Here is a 27,298-nt window from a genome sequence, read left to right as displayed (position 1 = left end):
GCTCAAGATGCGAGTCCTCAGCAGGAAGACTCCCTGCCAGAACTGCCCAAGCTCTCCTCCACTGTTGTTCATGAAGTATTTCAGCAGCACCCTTGAGTGCTGTTATAATACTTAGAGACTCCCTCCTCCATTCAACCGTGTATAGCCCATCTTTGAAGAAAATTGCTACCCCAATCCCTCAAAGGTGCAGCGGGATCTTGACCTGAGTGTTTTTGAAATGACCACAGTGTAAGGCAGGAGCAAAAACAGCAACCTCTCTTCAGGCTCTGGCCCCACTCTTCTACGTTGATGAGGCTACACTCATGCCAGACTTGGTTGGCAGGATATTAGCCCCTTTAACACACACAAAAACACACACTAGCTTTCTTTGCGCTTTTATCCAAACTACAAGTACATCACAGAGATCTGCGCCCACCCTGGAGCATTCTTTACACATGGCTAAAAAAACAGACAGGCAGAAGGGGTAGGGGTGAAGTCCTCCAAGTAGAGTTCATGCTGACAGGTCACTGTTATCAAATCTCTCCTGGTCATACACCTCTGCCACCACCTTTCTTCCTGCAAACCAGCGCCCATTCAAAGCCTGAATGGCTTTGTGAGTCTCTGAGGCCATGGAGAACTCCACAAAGATCTTAACAATGATCTCAGCATCCTCCTCTTCTCCCTGCTTCTCCTGGTAGATGATGACCCTGTTTACAGCCCCGAATTTGCCACACTCTTCTGTCACTTCTCCCTCTAGGTCATCATCAATGTCCTTTGGATCCACCATGTTGCGAAGCACCATCACAGTGGACTGCAGAGAGAAAGAACAATACAAGTACATTAATATAATTGAGACACTAAAGTTAAATACAAACAAACAAAAAACCTACCAAGCTCTTCTGAGACACATCTTTGTAGCACAGGTGACTTGAACTATCTGATTTTTCTTGTGCTGTTGCTATCCAGTTATTTATTTATTTATTTTTTTTTACTTTGTTACCTTCAAGATTTTTTTGTTTAATTTTTCCTTATGTCTGAATACAGTAGGAAGTTTAACTTTTTTTTCAGACCTCTGACATTTAATGGCTGACCAGGTACTTTAGTTAAAGCATCAACCACAGCGTAACAACAAGAGCTTTTCGGAGTGCCTGCAACACGCCTTTTGTACATATCCCCCACTAAACCTTTTTATGACAAAGCACTTCTCTGTATCACAGAACGATAGATGTTTTAAGATAGATGATCAGGATCACCTGATTCAAACCTAGTTCTCAAGCAAGGCAACCTTGAGCAGGTTGCCCGGGACCATGCCCGCACAGCTGTTGAATATCTCCAGGGATAGACTGACTACACAACCTCTCTGTGCAGCCTCTGTATGTTTTTGCATGTTAGAGACCCAGCTCTACCACATCCTTTCTTCCCATTGATGGCTCTACCCAACATCACAGTTTAGTGGTCATGGCATTTCAGAGTCAGTTTACCACGTACAAAGCTGCAGAGCTACACCACATGAAGAGAGTGATACAATGAGAGGTATCTCATTTGCTAATAACTGGAACCAGCTCAGGGTAGCCACATTACACTCACCTCCTGTTTACGAAGCAATTTCTGCATCACCATATGACGGGCACTGCTGCCAGATATGCTCATGTGTTCCTGTTCACTCAGCATCTCTGGCCTCTCTGACTCCTGGAATACCTCCTCCTCTTCCTTTTCCTTTTTGACCTCCATCAGGCCCAACGCTGGGGGACTGGCCAGGATAGGATTCACAACTCCCACTTGGGGGATAGTGACAGGAATTGGAGGTCGGGCAGGGGTTACACCTGTAAGAGTACAAACTCCGTAGCATAAAGAAGAGAACTGATGTTCCGCAACATTTCAATACACACCACTCAGTAGTAAAGAGGATCAAAGAATCTATAGGGTTTTATTGGCTCTACACAAACAACGACCAGGGAGGCATACACAGCAACTTGGTCAACAATATGGGATATATGCACTCAATATATTCATCACATTCATCATATGCCCAGAAGTGAGACAGAGAACAGGTCTTTGCATTGGGTAACAACTATCCACAGTTTCACTCAGGGTACTACGCATTTCTGCTGTGAATCTCATGTCCCTGTTGTATCTATTATATACCAAAATAAACTCCTGCTATGCTGTACAAATAACAGCTCTTGACAAAGTCAGGCATGGAAGAGGATTTCAGCTTCAAATTCTCCTTAATCATGACCCAAGCTGTAAAGAACCGTGCACTGTAACAGTTACACAAGTGACAAAATGAGGAGTAAACATACCTGTAATTACTCCTGGTGCCTGCGCTGCCATTACTGCCTGTGGCAATGCCCCTAATGGCTGGGCAAGAGTCAGTGCTGGAGATACTAGACCAGGGGTAGCCAAAGTGCCAAGAACTGCAGCTCCTGCCACTGCTTCCTACAACAAAAAAAACAAGCACTAATTCTGTATCAAGAAGTCGTGTTATGGGTATGTTCAGCTGAGGCTCAGCCCTTGTCACACTTAAGAAAATACTGAGTATATAGATTCTGATGATGATGATAGCTCTCCAGGGCTACTATAAAAAACGAACAAACTAGCAAAAATTTATGCCACCCACAGAAATGTGAAAACTATGAGATATCAAGAACTGGAAGAAAAACGCTCAAATTTCATCTATCCTCTCAAGCTGCTAGGCAGGTTACTGAATGAAAAACATCAAGGAATTCAGTACAGGATCTGCAAAATGCATGCAATTCCAGAACAGGAGGAATCTCTACTTGCTTCCACCTGCTGATGCTCTAGAAGACCTTAAGAGCTCCTCAAGCAACTGTTTAAAGCAATCAAGAAAAAGGCAATGTTTAATAGCTACTACACAAACAAAGCTTTTTACTAATGCTAAGGAATGTGATCCACTTAAACAGATTGACAGGAGCTCCCAACCCGCCGCCTTCGATGGAGCTTTTCTTCAAACTTTCAGCCTTGATAACTGAAGCATTTTTTAACTACGTTCTTTTGTCCATATTGTCTGAACCTCTTCTCCCATTACCTACATGTCTCCATATGGACTGTACATGAGCAAAAATCGGATGCACTTTTCAGCTTTTTTTTCCTACAGTTACACCAAGTCACTTTCTCTAGTCTTCTCCTGCATATCAGGTTTTCCATTTCCCTGAATAACTACGATATTCCTTTATACCTGCTATAATCCAAATAAACATTCTCACTCTAGATGAGCAGAATTCAACCATATCTTTTAACTAGACGAAAACATTTCCACAAAGCTATCAAAAATAACACGCATAATATATCCTAGGATCCCTTTTGTTTTGGTTGTTTTCCAGGCTATTGTACTCATAATTTAGTTACTCAGATCCTTCTCCTTTTCTGTTTTCATGGGGATCATATAAGCTTCTGAATTGTTCACAGAATATATAGTAAATGTTTTTGCTAATTAAGTGCAATAGTAGGCTTAACAAAAAGTTATGTTCATTTGATGTTTTCCTAAAACATCTAAATACATCACGTAGCTGTTTGTTCTTCCTTAAAGCTTGTTTTCAATCTTTCCCTACCACTGGTGTCAGAAGAAAGTCCACAGAGATCTGTTTTCTATCCTACCTTAAACCCAAGTATCATATTTGCTATTCTTCAGTCATACAGCAATAGCCTGACTTGACAGACTAATTACAAAAAAACCCACAAAAGTTTTAAGTGTACAACCACACGTGATAAGCTCTTGGTGGATATAAACCCACCAAGGTTGCAGTAATTCCATGTGTACCATTAGCCAGTTTGCCTTATGCTTCTAACGAAGGGGAAGAATACTTACGTAAGCATTCCGTGCTACAGTAAGACTACCATAATTTTGACTACACTGGTAGTGAGCTGTGTCACTTTTTTCTTAAGTGGCCAAAGAAACTTTTTCTAATAACTTTAGTTTCTTATTTTCTGTTGCAAGACTGACTTTTTTTACTGTGACTGTCAAGACAACCATAGTCATAGTTGTCCTAGTTTAAGTGTGGAAAAGCTTTCTCCTTCTTTGACTTGCATGTGAATTCCAAACTGCAGTTGCATTTCAGATCCGAAGTTGCATCTCTTACTTGAAAGTTTCCCTCTCATGCCCATGATTTCTTCAATCCCACTGAGTTTATACTAATTAACTTCTCTGAATCACAAAAAAAATACATGAAACTAAAGCCCTTACAGACTACGTTGGCCTATGTTCTTACTAACAATAAGCTCTTCTATACAGGAACTGTACTGGGGACATAAACTACAGATGCCTTTTTTAACTGATCTAATTATTACTCTTTTCTCTAGTTATCTAAAACTACCATCATGGCAAATCAGACCGGTGATCTAGGTCTCTACCATGTCTAAGTAAAGGGAACAAGACTGCCGAGTATCTCTGAGGTCCTTCAAAACCAATACTCTATATACAGAATTTAAAATTTTCCTAAAATTTTCCTCACAGTGACAAATCCTACCATATTTTACAGAAAGAAATAATAAAATTTATCCAGATCTGTAAGAGATCTCTCCTAAAGAGAAGAGTTAATAGTTCTTCCCTAAGGTGATTTTGATCCAAAACGTAGCCATGCCTCAGCTTGCTTCCTTAGTCAAATGCAGAGGTTTCCAGATTGTAGTGAACTTACTACTGGGGACATGCAAACCACTTTAGAGTTTCACGCAAATAGCAGCTCCCTCCTCCTCCCATTTCTACCTGTACCTTGTGATTCAAAGAAATATTAGTACCACATATAAGCTGGACACCTCAGCAGTTTTTTTTTTTTTCCTGGCTCCAGAGCATCCAAGAACTGAACAGTGCTAGAACTTGTTTCTTTCTTGGGCAGCAGGGATGCAGGAAGAGATCCTGTCCCTCCAAGGCAAGGAATACAGGCATAGATAAGCAGGTTACTTTGAAAGGTAATTTTCCTCAATCAACACTTATAGGTCATAGCCAGGAGCTTCTATTATTTTGAGCAAACTAAGTTTGAGAACCGCTAGACTCCTGCATCAACATCCAATTCTGCTGAACCCACTGTATTTCCTATTTTCTGGACAGCTTAAAGCCATGATGGGCCAACTTTCACCTTACTATACAGGCAGAGTCTTTTCAACAGCAGTGCTGCTCATGCAACTATTACTGCCCCCACTACTGTCTGCCTACTCACATAGTATTTTAAGGCATTCTTTTAGCCTCTGTTATAACCACATCCCTAATTGTTCGTATGCCTACCAACAAGGAATTCTCTCTAATTTATCCCCCGTCATTTAAAAAATAAAAAGTTCTGCTCAGGCAGGCCAGATGCCATTCCAAATGCTGGTGTATCAGACTCTCACAAGTGTGTCCTGGGCAAGCTTCTACGTGTGAAGTCCTGGAAACAGAGTACAATCTAGGCTTGGAGCCTTCACTCAAACTAGAGCATACAACTGGTTGGAAGAGTTTGCATGCTTGTTTTTAGCAGGGTGACAATAAACATCCACTTCTTTCAGTCACAGCAACTTATGTCTTACCTGTGCTGTAATCTTTGCTGTCGCAGCTGCTGCAGCAACAGCTGCTGCTGGAGGTAATCCCCCTGGCGTAGCAGGTGTCAGGAGCGGCATTGGAGGAGTCACAGCTTTACCAACTCGGAGATATTGACCCCCAAGGTCAAAGAGGTTCATAGAGGAAACTGCATCTTGAGAAGACTGTGCTTTCTCATATTCTACAATGAGAAGGAGGAATATTTGCAAGTGACCCTTTTTACTCCTAAGTTCAACTCTCTTACTGCACAATTATGATTTATCTTTGTTTAAAAAAGCAACCCCTCAGCGCTTAGATTGCTCATCTCTCTCCTCTGATCACATAAGCACTGCTGAGAACAGCAAGCATAGCAAAATCTCTCAACCCACGTAAATGGTGAGTAAAAGTATCTGGCTACTAATTAGACTTCTAAATACAAAGTTATCTCTATCCTGTTGTTTAAAGTAATTCTTCCACTAGAATGAAAAACAACGAGGATGATCCCAACTACCTTCCTTACCCCAGAACAAATATCAGATAGATATTTTACCAATGAAACCATAGCCTTTGTGTTTTCCTGTCGTGGGATCTCTGGCTAGCGTGCAGGATTTGATCTTTCCAAAGGCCTCAAACACACTCTTGATGTCATCATCTGAAAGGTCCTGATGAACAGAGGCCACATAGATGCGGTTGAAAGCCCGTGCCTCTTCTGCTAGCTGGTCTATAATTGGTTGTGCCTGACCTATATTACTAGGTCTCCCCACCTGCAGAGAACAGGAAACGGTCCATTAAACGGTCTGAAGAGCAGCAGCATGACTTGCCAAGACATACAGTAGGTAAGCACTCAACCACTTGACTTCCTTTTCAAACCACATAACCCCTCATAAGGTCAAAATTAACAAAGGGCAACAGCTGACTCTCAGCTCTGGGATACAACCTGCTCTATGATTCTAGAAGTACTGGCAGCCTGGACTGACTCTGTCCCTCTCCTTCCCTCTTCCTCCTAGGTAAGTGTTATCTTCCCTAACCTGCCAAAGACCAACTTCCAAGAAGCAAAAACAATGCTGAAAGCAAAACACAATGTTTCTATAGCCTTCTTTTGAAGGCTCCTAAACCCCTAACACTGCAGAAATGCATCAGAGATAAATGCAGGACGTAAAACACTTTGAAATCTAGGGAGGAAGCTAGCATTTTCTGCAATCTCCAAAGTTCCACCTTTCAGAGATCATCTCTTACTTATTGCCTGAAAACACACAGCTACAAACCTTTGTTCTTTTCAGTTTGTGCTGAACGCCTCCTTTTTGTATGGCAAGGTACTTAAAATTCCTCATGCTACTGACAGGCAAAAAAAGCGCCTGATGCTACTTATCTACCATCCACACAGGCCCAGCATATGAAGAACACCAAGTATCATGAATCATCTTTGTTTTGTGCTTAAGAAATTTCCATACTATGTGTGTGTGAGGGGGAACTGTCAGCTTATAAGAACGAGTTTCTTGACTTTATTAGCACGCTGGGTGGTTCTCCTCAGGGACTGAGGGACTAACAGACACTATGTACTTAGTGGGTTGAAAATGAAGATTTATCCTGGAACAGGCTTTAGGTTATCTTCCATGCTACAGTGCTATGGGAAGCATTTCTAGGCATCAAAACCTTTATTCAAAGTAAAGAGAACTAGGAATTTTCAGGGCATGCCTGTTACTCACCTTTATATTTCTTCCTCCCAACATGACAGAATTCATCTGCTCCAAGGCCAGCTGAGCAGCTTCAGGCACCTCATATTCCACAAAAGCAAAACCCTAGGACAGAAGGAATACTCCTGTTGAATTGTACCAGTCGCATCTTGTCAACCCCAGTGCCAGCTAATGGAGCCAAGAATTCCCACATACTAGATTCTTACTATTGTGGTCTGAGAAGACTTTTCCTTCAAGGCTACCTGTTTTCAGAGTCTCTCATGCCTAGAGGCCTAGCAGAGAAAGGCTACTGCACACAGGACTGCTAGCTGTTTAGCATCTTTTGTGCACACCAGACCCATGCGCATATGGTTCCCACAACAAAATACTGCAAAAATAAGCAGAGCGAGCAGATACAAACAATTTCTTAAAATCAAAATGCTAAAGCAGCCTTCTCTCTACGAGGACGAACATTCCTTCTTCTCCTGGATATATTCACGAAAGCCCTGGAGAGAAGAAAAACATCACTCAAGGCCTGTTAACCAACCTTATGCTTCATCGTAACTGAGTCCCAGGACATATCAATGCTTTTTATAGGTCCAAATGGTGCAAAGGCCTGGCGAATGGTATCTTCTCCAAGTTCATAGTATATGGAGCCCACATAAACACGACACATGATGGCCAAGGCGCGCTGCCTCTGAGCTGCCATCTGTATTGGAAAGAAGAACTGGCTGGTTAGATCAGGGGGTGGTCATGGATGTCAGGACCTCCTTCCCTTCCTCCTTCCCTCCCAGGAGCTATGACCCAACAGCAGGTAGCTCCTCACTGGGCTGCAGCACAGCCTGGTACACGTAGTAATAAAGAAGTGTTTTCCTGCTCAATGCACAGACTGCTGGAGCGGATAAGCAGTACAGCTCACTCCTGGGGCAGTCAAATCTTTGATGGGGTCTGCCACTTCAGGAGCCTTAACTCCAACCCCACTGATAAGGTCTAACCCTCCCCAGCATGATCGCATCTCCAGCAACACTTGCAGGAGGAGGAAATAACTTCATTCTAGGACAGCTTCCCCCTCCAGGCAGCAAAGGTCTCAATTCTAGGCGCTATCAGCAATCCCTCCCATTCCCTCCCACAAGGGGCAGCAAGAGATCCAGTATCGGGCACCACCTAGTCACTCCCTCCCCCACCCCATCCTCCCAGGCAGCAAAGGATCTGGAGTTGGGTACCTCCTCCCCACCCCCTCAAGCATCACACACCACCTCCTCCCCTCCACCCACCCCAGGCAGTACAGGATCCAGTACTAGGCACCACTTCCACCACACATTTCAAAAGCAAAGCAAACATAAAAATAAAAAATAAAAATCACATGGTTAAATGAAACTTCTTAGTTAAGTGTGTGGTGCTAGTACTTATCACTGCCTGTTGTTACTGGCTCAGATAGTGGTGCAGCCCCCAAAGACTCCGCCCTTATCAGTTTCGGTGCAGAGAAGGTCTCTGTGCTATTTTCTCCTAAGTATGCCTGAAAACCTGTTTGCAAGACAAATCCAGAAATTTCTTAAAGCAGGTATCCAAAAAAGCAGTATCCTTCAATTATTTTTCACCCACATTACAATTCTAAAATTGCTACTACTAATAAACATTGTTTTGGAAGATGCTGCCTGCTAAAATCACATGTCTGGCCAGCATATCCTATCAGCACGTCTTGGGACCAAGGCAGAAATAAAGGCTCTGTACAGGCAGCTCCCTATGATCAGCAAGACTGAATTACAGTGCGTTGGAGATGTGCACAGGGCTTCGTTCCTGTTCTGCGTGGAACAGATGGAACAAACGGAACAAACATACGGCAGTAAGGGCTACGGACTGTTGCAGAGTAGGCAAATGCAGCGTTAAGCTTGATGCCTTTCTCCCTTCCCAGCACTACAGTGCTTGGCATGAAGGTAGGGAGCGCTGGAAACTGCGCCTTCCCCACCACCTCTGCTTAAGGGGGTCTGTAATCGAGGCCTTTACAAGAGACCCACCTTCAGAGTGCTGCAACAAGCATGAGCACAATGAGCTCTGACGTGTCTGGGGACGTTACAACTCGCATGGCAAAACAAAAGGGACTGCATTTCATCTGTGATAGTCAAAGGATCGTGGACATGAACAGTACCTGAAGAAATCCTTCTCCCTCGTAACACAAGTGACATTGACCATAGGAGGAAAAAAACTGTAAAGGTTCAACTCCTATTATTCCATACAACAGGGATACTATAAACAGGAATGGTTCTCACCCCATACTGCTGCTCCTGAAGTGTATTAAACTTGCCTCTTGACTGGGTTTAATATTTCACACAGTTAAAAATAAGTTGCTTTTCAATAGCTCTGCAATGCTGTGACTGGGAGGACTATGGCACGTGTACACGCAGGACAGCTGACATGTTGTCTCCCAGGTTCTCCAACACCTTCACAGCTTTGGTGCATGAAAGCCAGTGATCAGCAGCCCCTCAATTTGTGTAGTGCGTCCATTTACAGGTTCAGAGCCATCACCGTTCTAACCCAAGTGTCTGAGTGAAGTGCCTCACCCGTGGTGACACAGACTGTGGCAAAAATTTAGTGTTTTACTAGGAGTGCTCTTGGACAAGACACTGCAGCCCTGCACCAGGCAGAGGTAATTCCCACCTTCTGAAGTCTATATATGCAAACAGGACATTCCCTTCTTTTCACTTATCAATGCAACAGTGGCAAGAAAAATGGCATTTGTCCCCTCCCATGGCAGCAACCTTTACTGGAGGATATCCACATCTTACACTGCTGCATAGATTCTAATGAAATAGGTGGGGCAGAGCTAGGAAGACTTATGTTACATCTGGAACATATTAGAAACCTGGAGCTACAAAGGCAGAATTTAGGTAGACCATGATGACTACAGGCATATGTGGATCACTAACAGGAATCAGCATCAATTTAGGGGAAGTGCTGTAATATACACCTGCGAACTAAGCACAGGACTAAGTGTCAGGAACTCATGAATAGAAATTTTATTGCTTTCACTAGCTATATTAAATAATTTTTGCTGGCCACTGGCCCTTTACTCAATGTACAAAAATGGAGCTTAAGGCATCTGCAGTCTTCATTGGAAAGGCAACAGCTAATATTTGTACATACGAAATATTGCTGATAAGTGCTTATGAAGGTTATTTTAAGGAGAAGCCAAAACATCATATTGGAATGGTGCTTTAAATGAAAGAGGCAATGCAAAAACATCACCACTAGCTCCAGTTTTAATACAACGCCAGGAAATTGTGCTCATGTTGCTGAACTGACACGGGAATCTTGAGCTGTAATTCTTAGCAGATTAGGTAGACAGGAAGCTTTAATCACAGGCACTGAGATACTGCAATAGGAAGTTCAGACTGCACTTCCTTCATGTAGGAATCGATGACTCTTGTCAACAGGAAAATGTGTTGTACACAGGCCTGTTTGCATTTCCTACATTCCTGATGGGCTTTGGGATAAAGCATTTGCTGAGAAATGAGTACCAAAACTATACTCAACTGTAGCACAGCTGAATGGTTCAGAAGACTCCTAGGTTCTGTCCCATCAGCAGTAGCCTCCAATTGCCTACAGTCTTAGGGAAAGGATTCACAATACTAACTATGCCCCTGAGGCTAATGAGAAATTGAACATTTCCCATTACATTATCAGTATGTGCTTTTCATCTATTGCCCAGCTGTGAATACAAGCTGTACGGTTTTTTTAAAGCAAAATTGGTGGTGTTAATGCTATTAAGTATGCATCTACATTAACTGTACATTTACTGGTAGAGGTTTCTTGGGCACAAGGGTTCAGAAACCACCTGTGCAGAAATTCATGTTGAGATACACGTTTCTATTCCAATCCAAACTTACATATTCCCATAAATTTTATTTTGGCTCCCCTGCTGACATGCTACCTACCGTGACAGTGTTATAGGAGGGAAAACAGGTGTTTTTAGATTTAGTGCATCTTTCATTTTGGAGGACAGGCCTCCAGGTGCATTTTACCTACTCAACATTGCATTTCATCAAGATGGGAAAATACTTGCAAATGAACCTTTGCATGCAGAGTGGAGATTATAGGACACTTTCTCCAGGGGCCATTGTTCAACATCTCTGGAAAAAGGAGGGAATTGATAATCCCAGGTAATCATAGAATCATGGATCATATAATTAAGCTCTTTGTGATAGCTGATTAGAAACTCCAGCACTAAAGGACCACACAGGTTCTCTGAATAGTTCTGCAGTTCTGTTACTTCCATCCTGCTTCTTTTTTGTTTTTAAACTTTACTTGAAACATGATATATTCACCTAGTCTGGAAACATGCATAGTAAGAGCAGTCTTACAACCTGGGCTACAATATGTTCTGCAAGCCTGTAGTGCCCCCGTCTTCCCCAGCACCATAGCTGCCAGGCCTCTGGTGCTGTGAGTTTGCTTCATAAGAAATTGCCCATTTGTGAGTTACCTTGGCAGTTAGTTTTAGGTCAGGACCTCAGAACTGTAGCATCCCTAGAAATGCAGCTCCCACAATTTCACAGGTGTGTTCAGTACTGTTCGAAATCTAAAGCTTTCTTTGCCAACTGACTCCAGGACCCCGACTGCCAGTGTCACAGCAGACTGCACCCAGCCCATGATGTTCCTCTGGGGAGTTTACACTTTGCCTCTGCTTGCTGTGCTTGTCCATAACAGGTGGGTATGTGGGAGGGTTGTGCTGGGTTGAATTAAGAGCATTGTATTACCACTACATACTTCCCCACTCTAGGCCCTGACTAAGACAAAGTGCCCAAGAAGAAGTGAATATGTCTATTGACCGATTGTAAAGGTGAGAGAGGATCTCCAAAGCCCATTGTCACTGCTGCCATCTGAAAGACAGTAAAGACAGAGTTCAGTCTGTTGGAGCTGAGCATACTACGGCTGTTTGTAAAAACTCAAGCAGAGCGGCGGCACAGGGAACCTGCGAGAGAGGCCTCTCCTTCCTTGCCCCTCACTGCCTGGTCCCAAGGACTGTCCAGCGCTGGGACCCTGCAGATTCCAGTCCCACCAGGTCAGGGTGGAGTTGTGCTGCTGCCACTGCCTCAGGAAGCAGGGTCTTCTCCCAGGGGGGACTCAAGGCAATAGTAACCTCTGCAACCACTGTCGTTGATTCACCCCCAGCATTTAAAAAGGAGCCCCTCAACTAGATCAGCCACTCAGAAACATGCACAGCCCTGAAAGGCCAGAGCTGCTTAATGTGGCAAGCACATCCACAGTGACACTTCATTAAAAATATCCAAGACCCCAAAGCTGTAATTTTGGGATTCCTAACTTTGAATAGGAGACAGTGATATCTGTTCAAGAAATCTCCAAACGAAGGGAGATTTAAATGGCTATTAAGGGTTCTGCCAGCACATAGGCCTTCCAGCGTTAACAAGAACAGCCAACTGAACTTCTCAGTGAGGCTGGCAGGGTACCTGGGTGAAGGGGAGGGAAATGGGTCCGCACTGTTGGTAACACGAGGGAGAGGTGTACCCTCCCCTCAAGCAGAAGAGATGGGGGAAGGATACACAGTAACCCTAGGCACCACCTTAAATGTAAGTTGAAGGTGAAACCCACAGCAAATTCTTTGGCTTCTGGTGATTCAAGAAACATTTAGGCAGCCAACAGGTGAGAAAATTTCTCCCCAACAGGAAAAAAAACTCTGGGGGCAATTTGTATAGGTGAGTAAAGGGCATTTCTTTAGAGGGCTCAGGACTGTATACTTTAATTTCACTGTGGAAACAGAAGTGCTTTCACCTGGCTCCGGGCAGGCCTCAGGGCTGTGCTCTGGTTCTAAGTGCAAAAAGAACTCCACCTTGTTGGGGAGAGTAAGACAGAATGAGCATCTCAGAAGGTCTCTCACCTGCAGGTTGGTGAGTTGCTGTTGCTGGTGGGCGATGGTTTGCTTCACCAGCACACTCTTGATACTCTGCTCCATCGCATACTTCTTTGCCTAGGAAGAAACAGACTTTGTAGTCACAGCCTAATACCGCAGAACAGGGAATGACGTTTGACTTCACACCATAGCTCCCCAGAACCACACAACTGGCTGCCAATGGTGCTTTCTGATGCTCCAGCCCTAAGCTCTAAGGCACTGAGCATTAGCCGGCGGCAAACAGCTTACTAATGCCTTGGTCTGCATCTTGGAGTTGCGAGCCCTGAAATACAGCATAATGCTTGAGCAGAGGATTGGATGGACTCAATCTGCAGCAGGCACAACGTTAGGAAAGCAGCATGCACTACACACTCAGCATTTTCCCTCTTCCTCCCTCTGCCCCTTAGATCCCACCATAGCACCTTACCTGCTGGGATGAGGGCAGGACAGATAGCCTCCTTCAAGTCCTTTCCACTCAGAGAACATCTGGACAAAGAGGTTCTACAAAAGGGAAGGGGGCTCCTAATCCCCATGCCCAGTCTCTTGACTGTGCGCTACCCCTCCCTTTCTTTATAATATTTGGACTATTCAAATTTGGAGGACCCACTGCTCTCTTGCTCACTAAAATGCTCCAGCTCTCTTTCTCCAATTCCTAGGCTGAGGACACAAAGCTGAGCTGTGTTTTTTGTTCAGTCTTCTATAAATTCGACAATGCCTGAGCTTTACACCCAGTGGTGTTAACATGAGGCTCTTTGTCAAGGGAAACCTAATACCCACACGTGCCTGTTCCCAGCGGAGGGTACAAACACATTCAGCCAACCCCTCAGGCACCTGCTTTCCATGGCTGTACGTGTTTGGGAGGTGCCAGGGAACAGTAGGTTCTAAACCGTGGATTTGAGACGTGTGCTTCGGAAACCTGGAAACGGACAAGGGGATTTACATCTGTCAGCTATGGAGAAGCCAGAGGAAACGAGGCCGTTTCACACTGTGAGCCAAACACACACACAAGCAGCTTCAGCATTACGGGAACATTCACATGAAGCCTACCCAGAACAATGCTATACTTGCCTCAACTGAATACGTAATGCACCTATCCCACAATTCCCACATTCCTTGGTTTTGTTTCCTTCCCCCTCTTTTCCCAGTTGTGCTCTCCTCAGCAAGCCAGGCACCACTCTCTCTCACCAGCAAAGTGGGCCAGAAGTCGGCAGTAACCTCCCCACCGGCTGTACAAAACAGGCCCAACAACCAGAACTCAGAGCTGGTCTGAAATTTTGTCTAGATTGAGACACGTCGACTCAAGTGGGGTTGAAAATACTTGCCACATGCTACTGGGTCTCTTTACATGGAAAGGAGCATAAGGGAAAAACAGACTTTGTGATGTTTGTGTGTGGACAGAATAAAAGATCAGCTGGAGCATATCAGAAACCTATTTCTTGTGGTGTACAGTCTGCTCTTCACAGTAACTTTATGGCAGTTGCACAGTGTCTCAGAATTACAATATGTTCTTAAGTTGTTATGATTACTTATGATTTTGATTTTATTTTTTTCTTTTAAGGAAAAGCACTCCCCCTACCACAACAGGGAATTCCATGTTGTGCTCCCCAAAAAGCATCTATAAACTCCAAACCAAGACACAGTTCTCGGGCACAATTTTGAAGATGTGAATCCACACAGATCACAGTCATTATCCCATATGTAATCTTGACAAGTGAGCTTTTTTTTTTTTAAATAATATCAGGAAAAAATGTGAACTTCAAAAAAAAAAACACAAACAACCAACCAAAAAAGAATGCTAAGATGTAAGTTCATGTCAAGTATACTCACTTTCTGGAGAGCTTCCTGCTGTTCTGGTGTGAGGGGAGGAAGCCCCAGCTTAGCTGCTGTGCTTTGTCCATTTTCCATCTTAATGGACTCTGTACCCTAAGAAAACAGAAACACACTCATGGAAAAGCTATTCTCACAAATCTGACCCATTTCTTCATTCCCAGAAACTCAACGCACTTGTCAGAATCTTAGGAAGAATTTTAGCCAACTATTAGCAACTCATGAAAAACTGTTCTTTAATATTATAGCCACTTCCCATGGGAGAGCTATCCCACCAACTGTACAAATTGATGAACAGGTTGAATACTTAACCTAAAGAGTTCCCTAAACATCATATTTTCAGTGAAGAAAAATGCAATAAACCCCAGTCTTCACTTATATCATCTCCATCCTACATCTCAGCAGTTAAATTCTATCAAATGTAACTGTATATTCTCCTTCCATCTCTTCCCATACCGGATTTTTAGCCTTGATTTCTCAAGTTCTCTTTTTAAAATCTTCTCTTAAAGTTTTCCAAATTTCACACACTGTTCTAGGTACTGAGTCACAAATAAACATTCCCATACTTGGTATGATGCATATTACCTGCACATGCAGACACTCAAACCCAACATTAGAGCAGACCTAGAAAGAAGCTTCTGGGCCACTGGACTAATTTTTGTCTGTGTGATTTCATAGATGTACATGCAACTAACAAACCTTAGCCTTCTTTGGGTCTTAGTTATTCTACTGACTTCTTTGCCTCGTGCTTGTGCTTTACACTGAAGTTCCTTCCTGTGAAATAACTGCTCAATTATTCCTACCACGTTAAGTAACACTAAGTTTCTCTGAAGTATATACATCAAACTGGTTTTGGTTAAAGCGATTCAACAGCTTGTGTCTTTCTGGTAAGCATCTACCAACTTGTATTCTTAAGGAATAATTCTTTAGCGGCCCAAACATAGTCACATAATTGATAGTCAAAGTAAAGGTGAGGTTATCAATAAAAGCCTGTTAAGATATATCTCAGTTCTCCAGTTAAAAAGAAAACAAACAAAAAAAACCACTAAATACTCTAACAAGAACAGACCAAAAAAATAAAAAAGGATCAGACCCATTCAGACAGCAAAACAAGAACAGCTTTCCTGACACAGCAACAAAGCTGTCGCATGGGGAAAAAAAATAGTACCAAAGTAGTTGGCATCTTAGCAGAAGAACAGCAAGTATTCCTGCTCATTTGGTTCCCATTCATTCAGAACAGATCACTGGCTCACAGCACTCGCTAGCGAGTTTTCCTGCAGGCACAAATACTTCTTAAAGACCACTGGTCTTCTCCAGGAAAAAAGAGAAAAAAACACCCCACAATTCACTGGAACATCAAGAGCCTACAAATATAATACCAAAACAGAGGACAAAAAGCTATTCTTGTATATAGCTGAAGCCTCAGAGAGGAAAAATGCAGTCTTTTGGAAGCAGATCCTGCATCATCTCTGCACACAAACTGCACACTTCATTGCATCTTCTTTATCATACCACAAGGCAAAGGGGAACACACGTTACTGAACAGACAACCTGCTGCTACAACTCTCAGCGTGAGACAACAGAATTGTCAGCTAAGCTTAGTAATAGCAGAGTGCTTCAGGTCTAAGTACACACACTTCAATGAGGAGAGCCACGTGCTGCACATCTGACTGCTCAGGACAACACCAGCACAGTTCCTGCACCGTGTCTACCACGGTAACAGTACAGCACAGGCCAGTTATCCGTTTCCTCCAGCAACACAACTTCATTGACAGTCCTGTTTTTCACTTATATTTTCTGATTTGTTTTATTTACTGATAAAAGCAGAATGTTCAGCTTTTGTTGGGGAAGAAAACTACAAAATAGCTGTAAGGTATTTTGAGCAGACAGATTCTTTCCTGAAGTCATAGATACCACCTAAATATAAGTGAAGCTCGAGCACATCCACATTATTCTCAATACAGGGAAATAATTTGTTATTTTCACGGAAATTTAGAAATAAAACAATGCCAAGTTCAAGTAAACAGCAGAAGAGGTGAGAGAAGAAACATCTTATGCATTCTCAGAAGACATCGTGGAGGCACAGACTCAATCTGGTAACAATCTTTGAGTCCTCCCACTAAAAAGGAGTTAAATAAGGGCACCCCCCCCAAATTCGAGGCATCCTAAGCAGCCTGCTTTATCTAGAGTAGCTGCAAGTTCAACATGTAAGATCAGAAGCTAAAGAAGCTAAAGCTAAACAATCCTTAAGTATCACAACCAGCACGTACCTGCCATGAGGACTGTGATCCCCAGCTGTATTTGTTGGCCCACTTGCTCCTGTTGCTCATGCACTGGAGTCACGACCACGGTATTACTTTCTGCGCCACCCTCACCAACACTCCTGATGTTACAGAGGGACCGCACCTACTCCTCCCCTGAGGCAGGGCTGCCACTAATCCTTTCCCACAGCTGACGTGGGGGATGCCTGATGCTAAATGCTGCTTAGTCAGCTCATTAACTAAACTTTTATTTTCCTCTCCGGGTATAAAGTGGAGTCACATTCCTTTTAAGAAAGGAAACCCTAATTAGTGCATGCAGGAAAAGGCTATCTTACAACCTGCCACAGCACATACAGTCAGTCCGGTTTTCCCTAGCGCACACTGCTTTTTATGTTCTAACCTATTAAACACCACATTTGCCATCACATTATCTAGTCGTTCTTTATCTTGAAATCCTCTGGCAATTCATTTACCTTAATGGCTCACAGTCAGGGGAGGTTCAGACTAAGTATCAGGAAAAACTACTTTGCCAAGAGGGCAGTTAAGTCGCTGGGACAGGCTTCTTAGAGAGGTAGTTGATACACCATTCCTGCCCATGCTTAAAAGTTTAGATAAAGCTCTTAATGATGTGTTTTAACTTTGGGTTGGCCCTGAAGTAGTCTGAGGTGGACTTGATCTTTGTCGGTCCCTTCCAACAGGAACTATTTTATTCTAGTCTACATGGCAGCGGCTGAAGTGTCCTATCGGACTAGAGATTTCTTCTGATGAGATAAACTGTTGTTCATTTTCCCAACAGAATCTTGCTCATTTCTTGTACAGAACTGGTCTGACTTTGCTTCAAATATACACACCGTCCATAGGGGAACTGCTTTCCTACAGGATCAATGCAACGGAGGAAGAAGCAAGAGTGTGACTACAGCACAATGGTCCCATTGCTGCAGGCACCCATTTCGGAGTCGGACTGCCTTCTTGGCCTAAAGAAGCAGAATCTGGACCTGCCTTCGTTGTTCACCTAAATCCTGTCTCCCAACTCAAGTGTTCAGAGCTGACCATTTAAAATACCAGAATGGACAAATAACCTTATCTGTTCAGTGGCAGATACATGTTAGGCTGAACAGACCTGTGCCTGTGAAATGACATCAGTATAAAAGTTACCATGGGGAAAAACTAAGTTAATAGCAGAAAGCAAAAATTTAAGTACATCCTTTACTCACTGCAGTTTCTCCCAGATTAGCCATTTGTCTCAAGTCCATCAGCAACCGATCTGCCTCCTATCAGGCTACAATGCTGCCTTTGTTCTTTAGGAGCTATTAAGGGCAAGGAGTAGGACCTCACCTCCCTTAAAAGCAAACAAAGCCGCAGGATGAGTTTGATGATGTTCAGAGATATACAGCCTAGATCATTCTTAGTCTCTATTTTATAGGATCAGTTGAAACTTCTGTTTGTCAGTCTCAAGTTTACCATGAGGTGTTTGAGAGCATTTTCTAGGAACCATGAACATTGAAAGTAGAAGCCAAATAAACCCTCCTAACATAAAAACCTATTCCACAAGCATCTGAATACAGCGTTCTAGAGTTGCAATTACTTCACTGGTCCCTATAGATTGAACTTCACAGCTACTTTAAATAGCCCACATGGACCTAAGGAGAATCAAAGTGCAACAAAAAAAACGATACACGAATCAAAACAGATAGTTGGAACCATTTTATGCTTGCAAACTGGGAAACTCAAGTACACAATACTGATCAAAAGATAGTATTGCATAGTCCAGTTGTAGTCCCAAAGCTGGGGAAAAAAAACAAACAAGGAAACCTTGAAGAAAATAGGGAGACCTTCGTGTGGATTTCGACTGTGCGCTTATTGGCACAGCACATCAGGCACGAACCTACGGAAAACACGGTCAAATTGAAAACAAATAGTCAGCAAAGCAATACAGTAATGGCGATCTGTTTGATGCAGGAAGGCTGTATCATCTCAAAGATGAATTCTGATTGTGCAACACTGAAAAAAAAAGTCATTCTGGTTCTTAAGTAAGTGGCCAAAAAAAAAAAATTGTTGTTTCCCAGCTCTGTAGGGTCCCCTTCCCATTTCTTTACATCTTCTGTACATGCTATTGTACAGTCACCACCTGAAACTTCCTTAGTTTCCTTAGGGAAGGCACATTTTTCTACTGCTATTTCTGTTTCCCCTCAGCCTTTAAAAATTGAGTGATTGCAATGTAGGAGTAATGAGATATGGGACAAGTAAAACATAATGGAAGGCATATCAAGTTTAACAATTCACAACAGAAAAAGCTATTCCAGTGACCACATTTTAGTAGGATTCATAAAAGAGAGACTATCGTATATCTACATTTAATGTAATTTTAACATTTGAGCTCACTAAAAGGCATAGCTTCTGAATACTGGTTGATAACATCCAACTTCCAGCACAGAGGGAATAGTCAAAACTAAGGACGACAAATTGATCTAGAAGTCACAGGGTATTCAAGAAGCTAGACCCAGACACTACTTAACTGGTTGGTTCCAAGCTCTTTGCCATCAAACATCTCTCTGAAAAGAGACCAAAAATACATATGCCTTTCCTGATCAATGGTACAGCTGTAATGAAAACTTATCACCACGTACCTTTTAACACAGTTTCTTCAAGGAAGATTACTAACCTCTCTGTTACTCCAGAGTATTTGAAAAGCAACAGATGATATAAAATGATCCCAATCTCTATTGCCAGTCACAGGAAATTGAGACTATCACTTCTCTTTTTCCAGGCACATTAGGGTAATACCACTAAGGAGAAAAGGCTTGGCACAATTAATGTGAATCTGCTAGGCAGCAACGTAACAGTAACTGTTGGTGCAGTTGGTGCTTTATACTAACACCAGCCACCTCGAAAACTGCCTTATTTAAACACATGGAAACAGGAGGGAACAAGAAAAACGCATGAGAAGTTGACAACAGAAGCAGAAGAATGCGAGCTTCCTTTAAAATAGAAATAAATAGAAACTGTATACCTGGTGCTATGAACATTGCTTCTGAGCGTTGCTTGGCCCTTTAAGGTGGTTTGAACTCCAAGAGTTCAGGCACATTCGTTGGAAATTTATTACATGGCTGAGAATTTCTCTGAAGTATAAACACACACAAGAGAAAAAGAAAAATACAGAATCTTGTTTATTTTAGGAACCATAACAAGCAAACAACACAAAAGATTAAATAAGACAGAAGTGGAAAAAGGACTGATGATATTTAGGAGTCATTAACAAACAGAAGCTTCACCTAAAAATACCTGGCCCGTATAATCAGTTTACTCCTTGCTCTATTACTTGCACCAGTGCTTGGGAACCTGCATCGATCTGAACGTTTTCATGCTGCAACACCCCATGCCAGCAGTGAAGTTGGAAGAAGCATCAGCTGAGCGCCTTGTCAGAGGCAGTATTTTTATTCACACAGTAGGCTTACTTTTCAGAAAAAGTCCTCCTTCATGTATATAAAAACATTTAAGGATTTTACCCCTTATTACTATTTAAATTTGCAGATTCCGCTGTAAGTTCCATAACTTTGCAAGTCCTTCTGTGCACTATGACTTTCTGCTATTCCCAAATTACTTTAGCAACTACTACTTTTCACCCCCCCCACGTAGACCACTTTGCTCAGATGGAAGAAACAGCAGTGCTAGTTTCCATGACTGTAAGCATGTGCAACAAATGTACTACCAGAATGGAGAGCAGAGGGCACGTACAAGTTTTTTGCGTCAACGCTACCAGATGCACTACACAGAGAATGGGCACATATTTAAACCTTTCAAAATGTCACCTTCATAGCATCTCATGACCAAAGTGCTTAAATAAGCACATTTGTGTAAACAACTCTTTCCTTTAGATGAAAAAGGAAATTAAATGTCACTAATGCTGCCCAGTAGCATATTCGGTTCTCCCTGAGCACCAAATTCAACCAAAGTAAAACTTCTGAAAACATGAAAAGTCTTAAAAACACATGCATACAAATGAACTACATACCCCCAAACAATTCCTTCTGATGCTTTTTCATTTGGTAGATTCCTTCTGATGCCTTGCATTTGATAGAACAACTCTCAGCTCCATCAGAACTGAGAAAAAAATACCTTCTGGATGTTACCTGTACATGCAGAATGCTCTGCACTGTCACATATCTGTCACGGAACCCAGAAATCACAACGCATCTCAATATTTGACTCTCAGAGGAAGAAAACTGCTGTTTCTGACAATCTACAACAGTGCTAAAATGAACTACGACACACATGATCTGATTTCTCTCGATTACAAACAGGACATTAAGACAAGCCAACACATTCATCCTTTCCTAAAGCAAAGGCTGCTTTCCCTGACCATCGTCTCACCTCCTTATCAACAAGCCAACAACTGTCCAATTAAGTTGTCAATTTGTCAATCAGCAACAGCAAGAAGTTCAACGACAGAAAATGCTGGGTTCTGCACCTGGGTTGGAACAATGCCGGACACAGGTCCGGGCGGGGAGACGCGTGGCTGGAGAGCGGCGCTGCACAAAGGGAGCTGGGGGTGCTGGTGACAGCGGGCTCAACGTGAGCCAGCCGAGTGCTCCAGCAGCCAAGAGGGCGAAGCACATTTTGGGGTGCAATAAACACAGCACAGCCAGCTGGTCAAAGGAGATGATTGTCTCACGATATTTAGTGTTGGCATCACCTCGAAGGTTGTATGCACTTCTGGGTTCCACAATATAAAAAGGCTGTTAAGGTCCTTAACATCATAGAGAAGAGGGCAACAAAGCTGGCAAAAGGGCTGGAAGGCATGTCCTGTGAGGACACTTGGGTTGTCTGTCTGGAGAAAAGAAGGCTAAGAGGCGACCTCAGTGCTCTCTGCAGCTTCCTGAGGAGAGGAAACAGAGAGGGAGGTGTTGGTTCTTCTTCCTGGTAACCAATGATAAAATGTGAGGGAATGGCACACAGCTGTGTCAAGGGAGGTTCAGACTGGACATTAGGAAAAAAATCTTTACTGTGAGGATGGTTGAACACTAGGACAGGCTTCCTTCCTAGGGGCAGTTAATGCCCCGAGCCTGTCCATGTTCCAGAGGCATTTGTATAATGCCCTCAGTAATACACTTTAACTTTGGTTAGCCCTGACGTGCTCAGGCAGTTGGACTGGCTGATCTTTGTGGGTCCCTTCCAACTGCACTATTCTATTCCAAATCCTTCAGCTAGTACGTGCAGCTGTGGAGCTTGCATATAGCTTCAACATGCATGCTGGGTTCCCCTGCACCACAAGTTCTACAAGACCCACCGCTGGGTGCTCCTCTCCCTCCCAGAGGAAGCTCCAACCACTCGTAGTGCCAGGCAGAGTGGGCAGTCACGGCACACAAACACACACACCCCCAAATTAGTTCTCAGGTCTGTTTCAAAGTTAACCATCCTGACAAGAGGTATTCACAAGAAATTTGCCTTAGCCTCATTAAAATACAAACAGATCCACAGAAACCTGTGGTAACAACATCAGTGCTCTGAACTGCACAGAACACCCAAGTGAACTTAATTTTGGCTGATAAAGCTTGCTACCACGGAACTCCCCAGCAGAGAACACGCACGCCTCCTACGGGAAAGGACAATTATCTAACAGAGCTGTGATTTTAAGACTGCAAAAAGAATGACAGGTAAGCAGTTGCACGAGTATATTATGTGATGGCAGAAAGGTCTAACTACATTACTGAACACACGGAAATCAGGTAAGTACCAAAATGGCAAGCACTGTTTATCATTCTGAAGTACCACCACAGTGGGCGAGGAGACTACCGAGCTTTCAAGGAGCATCTGCAATGAAATTGTATCAAGAACCAGTGCTCAAAGCTACAGCACACAACACTCACAGTACTGCTACCAAAAGCAGTGGCACCAAACATTTCCGACACTGAAATGCTTTAAAATATAAGTTTCTTCAGCAAGACGTTAATTATTTAACCAGTTATAACTATGTATTCCATTTCTACTGCAACAAGGTACCGACTAAATTACTGAATAAATTAAATGAAAATTGCATTAATTATCAATTACACCGTTATAAGAACTCTGTGTTTACTGCCCACTGTCTCCACAGGTGGCACACACAAATAGTCCACTCTATGGTGTTGCACTATATGGTGCCCCTGCAAGGGGACAGGAGGCATTAGGCGCTGCACACCTTCATCTTACACGCACTGCTCAGCCTGACTGACTGGGCATGCGGACAATAACAAGAAGGGGAAAAAAAAATTGTTGCAGCTATGATGGCAGGAGGAAGAGAGCCTGCCATGCCGGAAATCTGCCTGTATTGCAGAGGTGCGTGGCCTGTGACACTGGGCAGATAACAGAATCAAGAGCAGGCAGATCTAAGCCAGGAGAGCAACGGGGCGTGTCACAACACGCCGGGTAAGACGACGCAGTAGCACGCATCTTTCATACGTACCAATACGTATGTTTCCTTGTAATCAACAGCTTTAACAGTTCTATGATTATATTCAGAAAATTAGCTGTAAGCAAAATCTAAGTTTACCGAACTCCAGAACTGTGCTGGGTTCCTCTTTATTGAAGTTACTTTGTCCTTAATTCTCAAGCTTTTCTAGATAGCCATCACGATTTAAATTGTCCCTGAACAACAAGAAGAAACTGCTGCAGCTGTCCTGATAAAAGCAATCCCTGCAGAAGCACTGAACTTCCTTTAGGGCAATTTTCTGCTGGTATCATAGAGCAGCCTGTCTTCTTTCCAGCATGGAAAGGAGATTTACAGGAGTGAGAGGCACTAACATTGAATGTGGCAGGAAAGATGCCAGTGATCACACAAAAAGTGATTGCTGGGACATTTGAATTCTTCGTTTTAAGGACCATTAACACTAGGACCACGTGTCAGGTTTGGTTTTTTTGTTTGGTTGGTTTTTTAAGCACAAGGTAAAACACATAGTGGCACAAATCCTGACGAATTAACACGTGATATTGGATGTTCAGATCCACTTTATTTCCAGTAAGATCAGAGCATAACTCACATAAAAACACATGGATTATTAAAAAAACGGCTTGGAAGTGCTTTAACTCAATGCGTGAAGCTGATGAGAACGAATGCTCTATTTAAGACGTTTAACAGCTCCGAAGTTCAAAATAAACTTCACACCACCAACATTGAACCCAGCATGAATAAAAGCATGCAGCACTCTGGCAAGCCAGTATGCTTGCTCCCGAAAGGCTGTCTTTTACACTGTCACTTAAACACTGATACACCACCTCATCTAGGAGCAAGTGAAGTAAGAAAGGCATTTCTTCCCATCTCAAGGTTTGTATTCTTGCTCTAACAAGATCTTTACCTAATCCTTCCAGTTTTCTTTGGTCCCAGTATCTGAGTCTTCTCAAAACACGATGGAAGTGACAGATTTACCAACACACACGCAGTTTACATCAGCTACTCTGAATTCTTCTGTAGCCAAACGCTGCTGAAAAAGAGCAGCACATTAGAATCATAGAGTCACCTAGGCTGGAATGGACCTTCAAGATCACCAAGTCCAACCTTCAACCTGACCTACTGAGTCCCAACACTAAGCCATGTCCCTTAGTGCCATGTCCGCCCATCTCTTAAATACCTCTAAGGATGGGGACTCCACCACTTCCCATTCCAGTGCTCGAGCACCCTTTCTGTGAATAAGGTGATAGATTAAAAATATGCACCTTGCTCCTCGCCTCCCATACATCACAGTATTTATGTGCTTCCTTTGGTCACAAGACTGCTGCTGCCAATTTCTAGGGCTCACCTACAGACCAGTGCTATCTCCTTGCCCTTGCTTATACAGCCTCCCATTACAGTAACACCAGCTCTGAAGGTAAATTTTAATAATCGGCTCTATGAAGAGCCAATGTAACTCTCACTCCCGGTTCCAGGAATAACGGCAGCCTCACTAAGGCTTCCTTCGACCTTGGTGCAATGCTTCACCTGTGGCAGGACCATAACTCTGAGTGGGAATGTCCATTCTGAACGAACAGTGCGAGCTAACAGGTTTCAGCTTGAATGCCTGGTGCTTGAAGATGATTAAAAATAATCAGACTCAATGTTTACTATACTCTGTTCAACTCTTAAAAATAGGCATTCCAAATACCAGGCTCATAGAAAAGTAACTCAAAAGTTTCTTTTATAGTGTTGATTAAATCAGTTTATGATAGGCAATACACATACATAAGTAGAACCCCTGACGCAAAGAAAATTATTTTCCTTTTTATGTTTTAAGGCACTGGTGATTTCCAGTAAACAAGCATGCAACTCTTAGAGCCTTCTGTTTGACCAGCCACCGCATCACTTCCCTTGCATGCAGCAAAACCACGCAGCAGCTTGTGTTATAGAGTTAGCAAGTTATTTTAGTTTTGAAACGCGTGTATTGTCCTTTTAAAATATGCATATACCAAAATATACAGTGACACCAGAGAAACTGGCTGAAACAATGTGCTGTGAGATAAAGGATGGCCATTACCTTAATGTGGGATGTCCTCACACATCCTAAGAAATATAACACTCCCTTGGATTTTGATCATCTTTGGATTCACATTTATCCTCACATGCTCAAAGCCTGAATGCTCATTCCCAGCTTTAACTTGGCAAAACCCCTAATCTAATAAAGTCCTAACCAAGCAAGGATAAGACAGGAATCAAAGTGTGAGTTGTCTGCATTATCTCCTGATTATGAGCACCAATATTTGCAAATCCAAAAAAGGAAGACCATAAAAAACAACTCCTTTGCAGTTCAAAGAGAGACTTTTTAGAGAGTTCAAAAGTAGCAGCTTCAGAATTAGTATGATTTGTGACCAAAAAAAAAAAAAACCCACCAGCAAACACTGAAAACAATAGGGGGGTGGGAGTAGAAAAGAAAATCATTAAGAAATATCCTGCTGTGTCACACCAGCAGTCCATCCAGCCCCCTTAGCAGCAGATGATACCTGCAGGGAGCATGAGAGCCTGGCCACCTGCTTTGCAGTTTCCCAACATCCACAGTTATTGTACTACAGGCTACCTTCCCTAGCAACTTCACACCTAAGAGGTTACGTATTTTCATTTTGCACAATTCCATACGCTACTCCATATTTCACTAAGAATAAAAAGGACTAGGATGAGGAATGCTGAATAATGCCCTACTGAACTACTTAATTTCTACGATTTAAGACTAACTCGCACAGAAAACAAGTCAGTCTCTGAAATGAGACTATTCTGGTGTCTTACAACATTAGCGGCCACTTCAGCAGAAGTCTAAAGAACCTTCTGAAAACACAATGAACTCTCATGAAAGTCGATAACGTCGGGATCCTTCCAAGAGTAAGTGAAATAAACAATGGCAAATATAAAAATAACCACCAGGTACGGGGCATCACGTCCCTCTGGTCAATAAAGGTAACCCACAGCTCACATCTTAGCCTCAGCGCTACACGCTACCAGGCTCTGCGGAAGAAAAATTCCTACTAAAACCCTCTCAAGAAGCCCCACCACCTACCTGGACCTTTCTAAACACGCAGGTCTGTGAAACCATCCCACGAACCGGTACGAACCGGCCTGCGCGCACCTCAGCACGGGGAGAACTCGGGTCGCACACGAAACCCTGCCGCACCCCGGGCGCCACACGCCCGCCTACGGAGCCGCCGGCCCAGGCCCCGCGGGCAGCCCCGGGCTCGCCCTGCCCAGGTCCGGCCCCGCGCTCCTTGCGGCCGGAGGCGGCCGGCGAGCTCCGCCGGGGCCGCGGCTCCCGGGGAGGGCAGCGCGGCGCCCCAGCCCCGCCCGCTGCGCGAGGAAGGCGGCCTCGGGGAGCGGGAGGCGCGGCCCCGCCGCCCGAAAGGAGGCCCGCCGGCACCGAGCGCGCAGCGCCGCCGGGCCCCGGCCCGCCCCCGCCGGCCCGGGAGAGCCGCGGGCGCACCGGGCGGAGGCCGGCACGGACGGCGCCCCCCGAGGGATCCGGGCCGGGCCGAGCCGCCCGCCCAGCGGCGCGGCGCCGCCACTCACCAGGGAGATGGTGGTCGTGGCCGCCATCTTGTCCACCCCGTCGGCACGGAGCGCGGCGCCCTCGCGAGAGCTTCAGGGCGCGCGCGGAACGGCGAGCTCTCGCGAGCGCTCCTCAGGCAAGCGGCGGGAGGACGTCTCGCGAGAGTTTCGGGT

General features: G+C 43.8%; 1 protein-coding gene across 6 annotated transcripts; it reads right to left on the bottom strand.

The window, feature by feature from the left end:
• Positions 1-362: 362 nt before the first annotated feature.
• Positions 363-27,298, bottom strand: PUF60 (poly(U) binding splicing factor 60). 6 transcript variants are annotated; one of them, XM_080582347.1, is made up of 11 exons: positions 27,146-27,298; positions 14,888-14,983; positions 13,049-13,138; positions 11,982-12,032; positions 7,706-7,867; positions 7,192-7,284; positions 6,036-6,249; positions 5,497-5,687; positions 2,283-2,418; positions 1,567-1,802; positions 363-790 (listed from the first exon to the last, which is right to left on the bottom strand). In XM_080582347.1, the coding sequence occupies exons 1-11, from the start codon at positions 27,170-27,172 to the stop codon at positions 491-493; spliced, it is 1,596 nt and encodes a 531-aa protein (XP_080438473.1). In that variant the 5' UTR covers positions 27,173-27,298; the 3' UTR covers positions 363-490. The 6 variants fall into 6 exon arrangements, with proteins under 6 accessions (XP_080438473.1, XP_080438477.1, XP_080438475.1 ...); XM_080582351.1 differs by lacking the exon at positions 11,982-12,032 and adding an exon at positions 20,159-20,267 and having other exon boundaries at positions 27,146-27,185; XM_080582349.1 differs by lacking the exon at positions 27,146-27,298 and adding an exon at positions 20,159-20,267.

Source organism: Anser brachyrhynchus (assembly GCF_964034855.1).
Source record: "Anser brachyrhynchus genome assembly, chromosome: 2".
Lineage (NCBI taxonomy): Eukaryota > Metazoa > Chordata > Aves > Anseriformes > Anatidae > Anser > Anser brachyrhynchus.
The sequence above is the reverse complement of the archived record's forward strand: the minus strand, read 5'-3'. Positions and strand labels throughout refer to the sequence as shown.

Bases quoted from the DNA above. Each gene is read 5' to 3' on its own strand.
- PUF60 (XM_080582346.1), bottom strand. From the start codon at position 17,217: ATGAGCAACAGGAGCAAGTGGGCCAACAAATACAGCTGGGGATCACAG. The intron at 7,868-11,981 runs GTCAATAGACAT...TTTCCAATACAG, and splicing joins CTCTCTCACCTTTACAATCG to ATGGCAGCTCAGAGGCAGCG. The intron at 1,803-2,282 runs GTATGTTTACTC...GTACTCTTACAG, and splicing joins GGCACCAGGAGTAATTACAG to GTGTAACCCCTGCCCGACCT.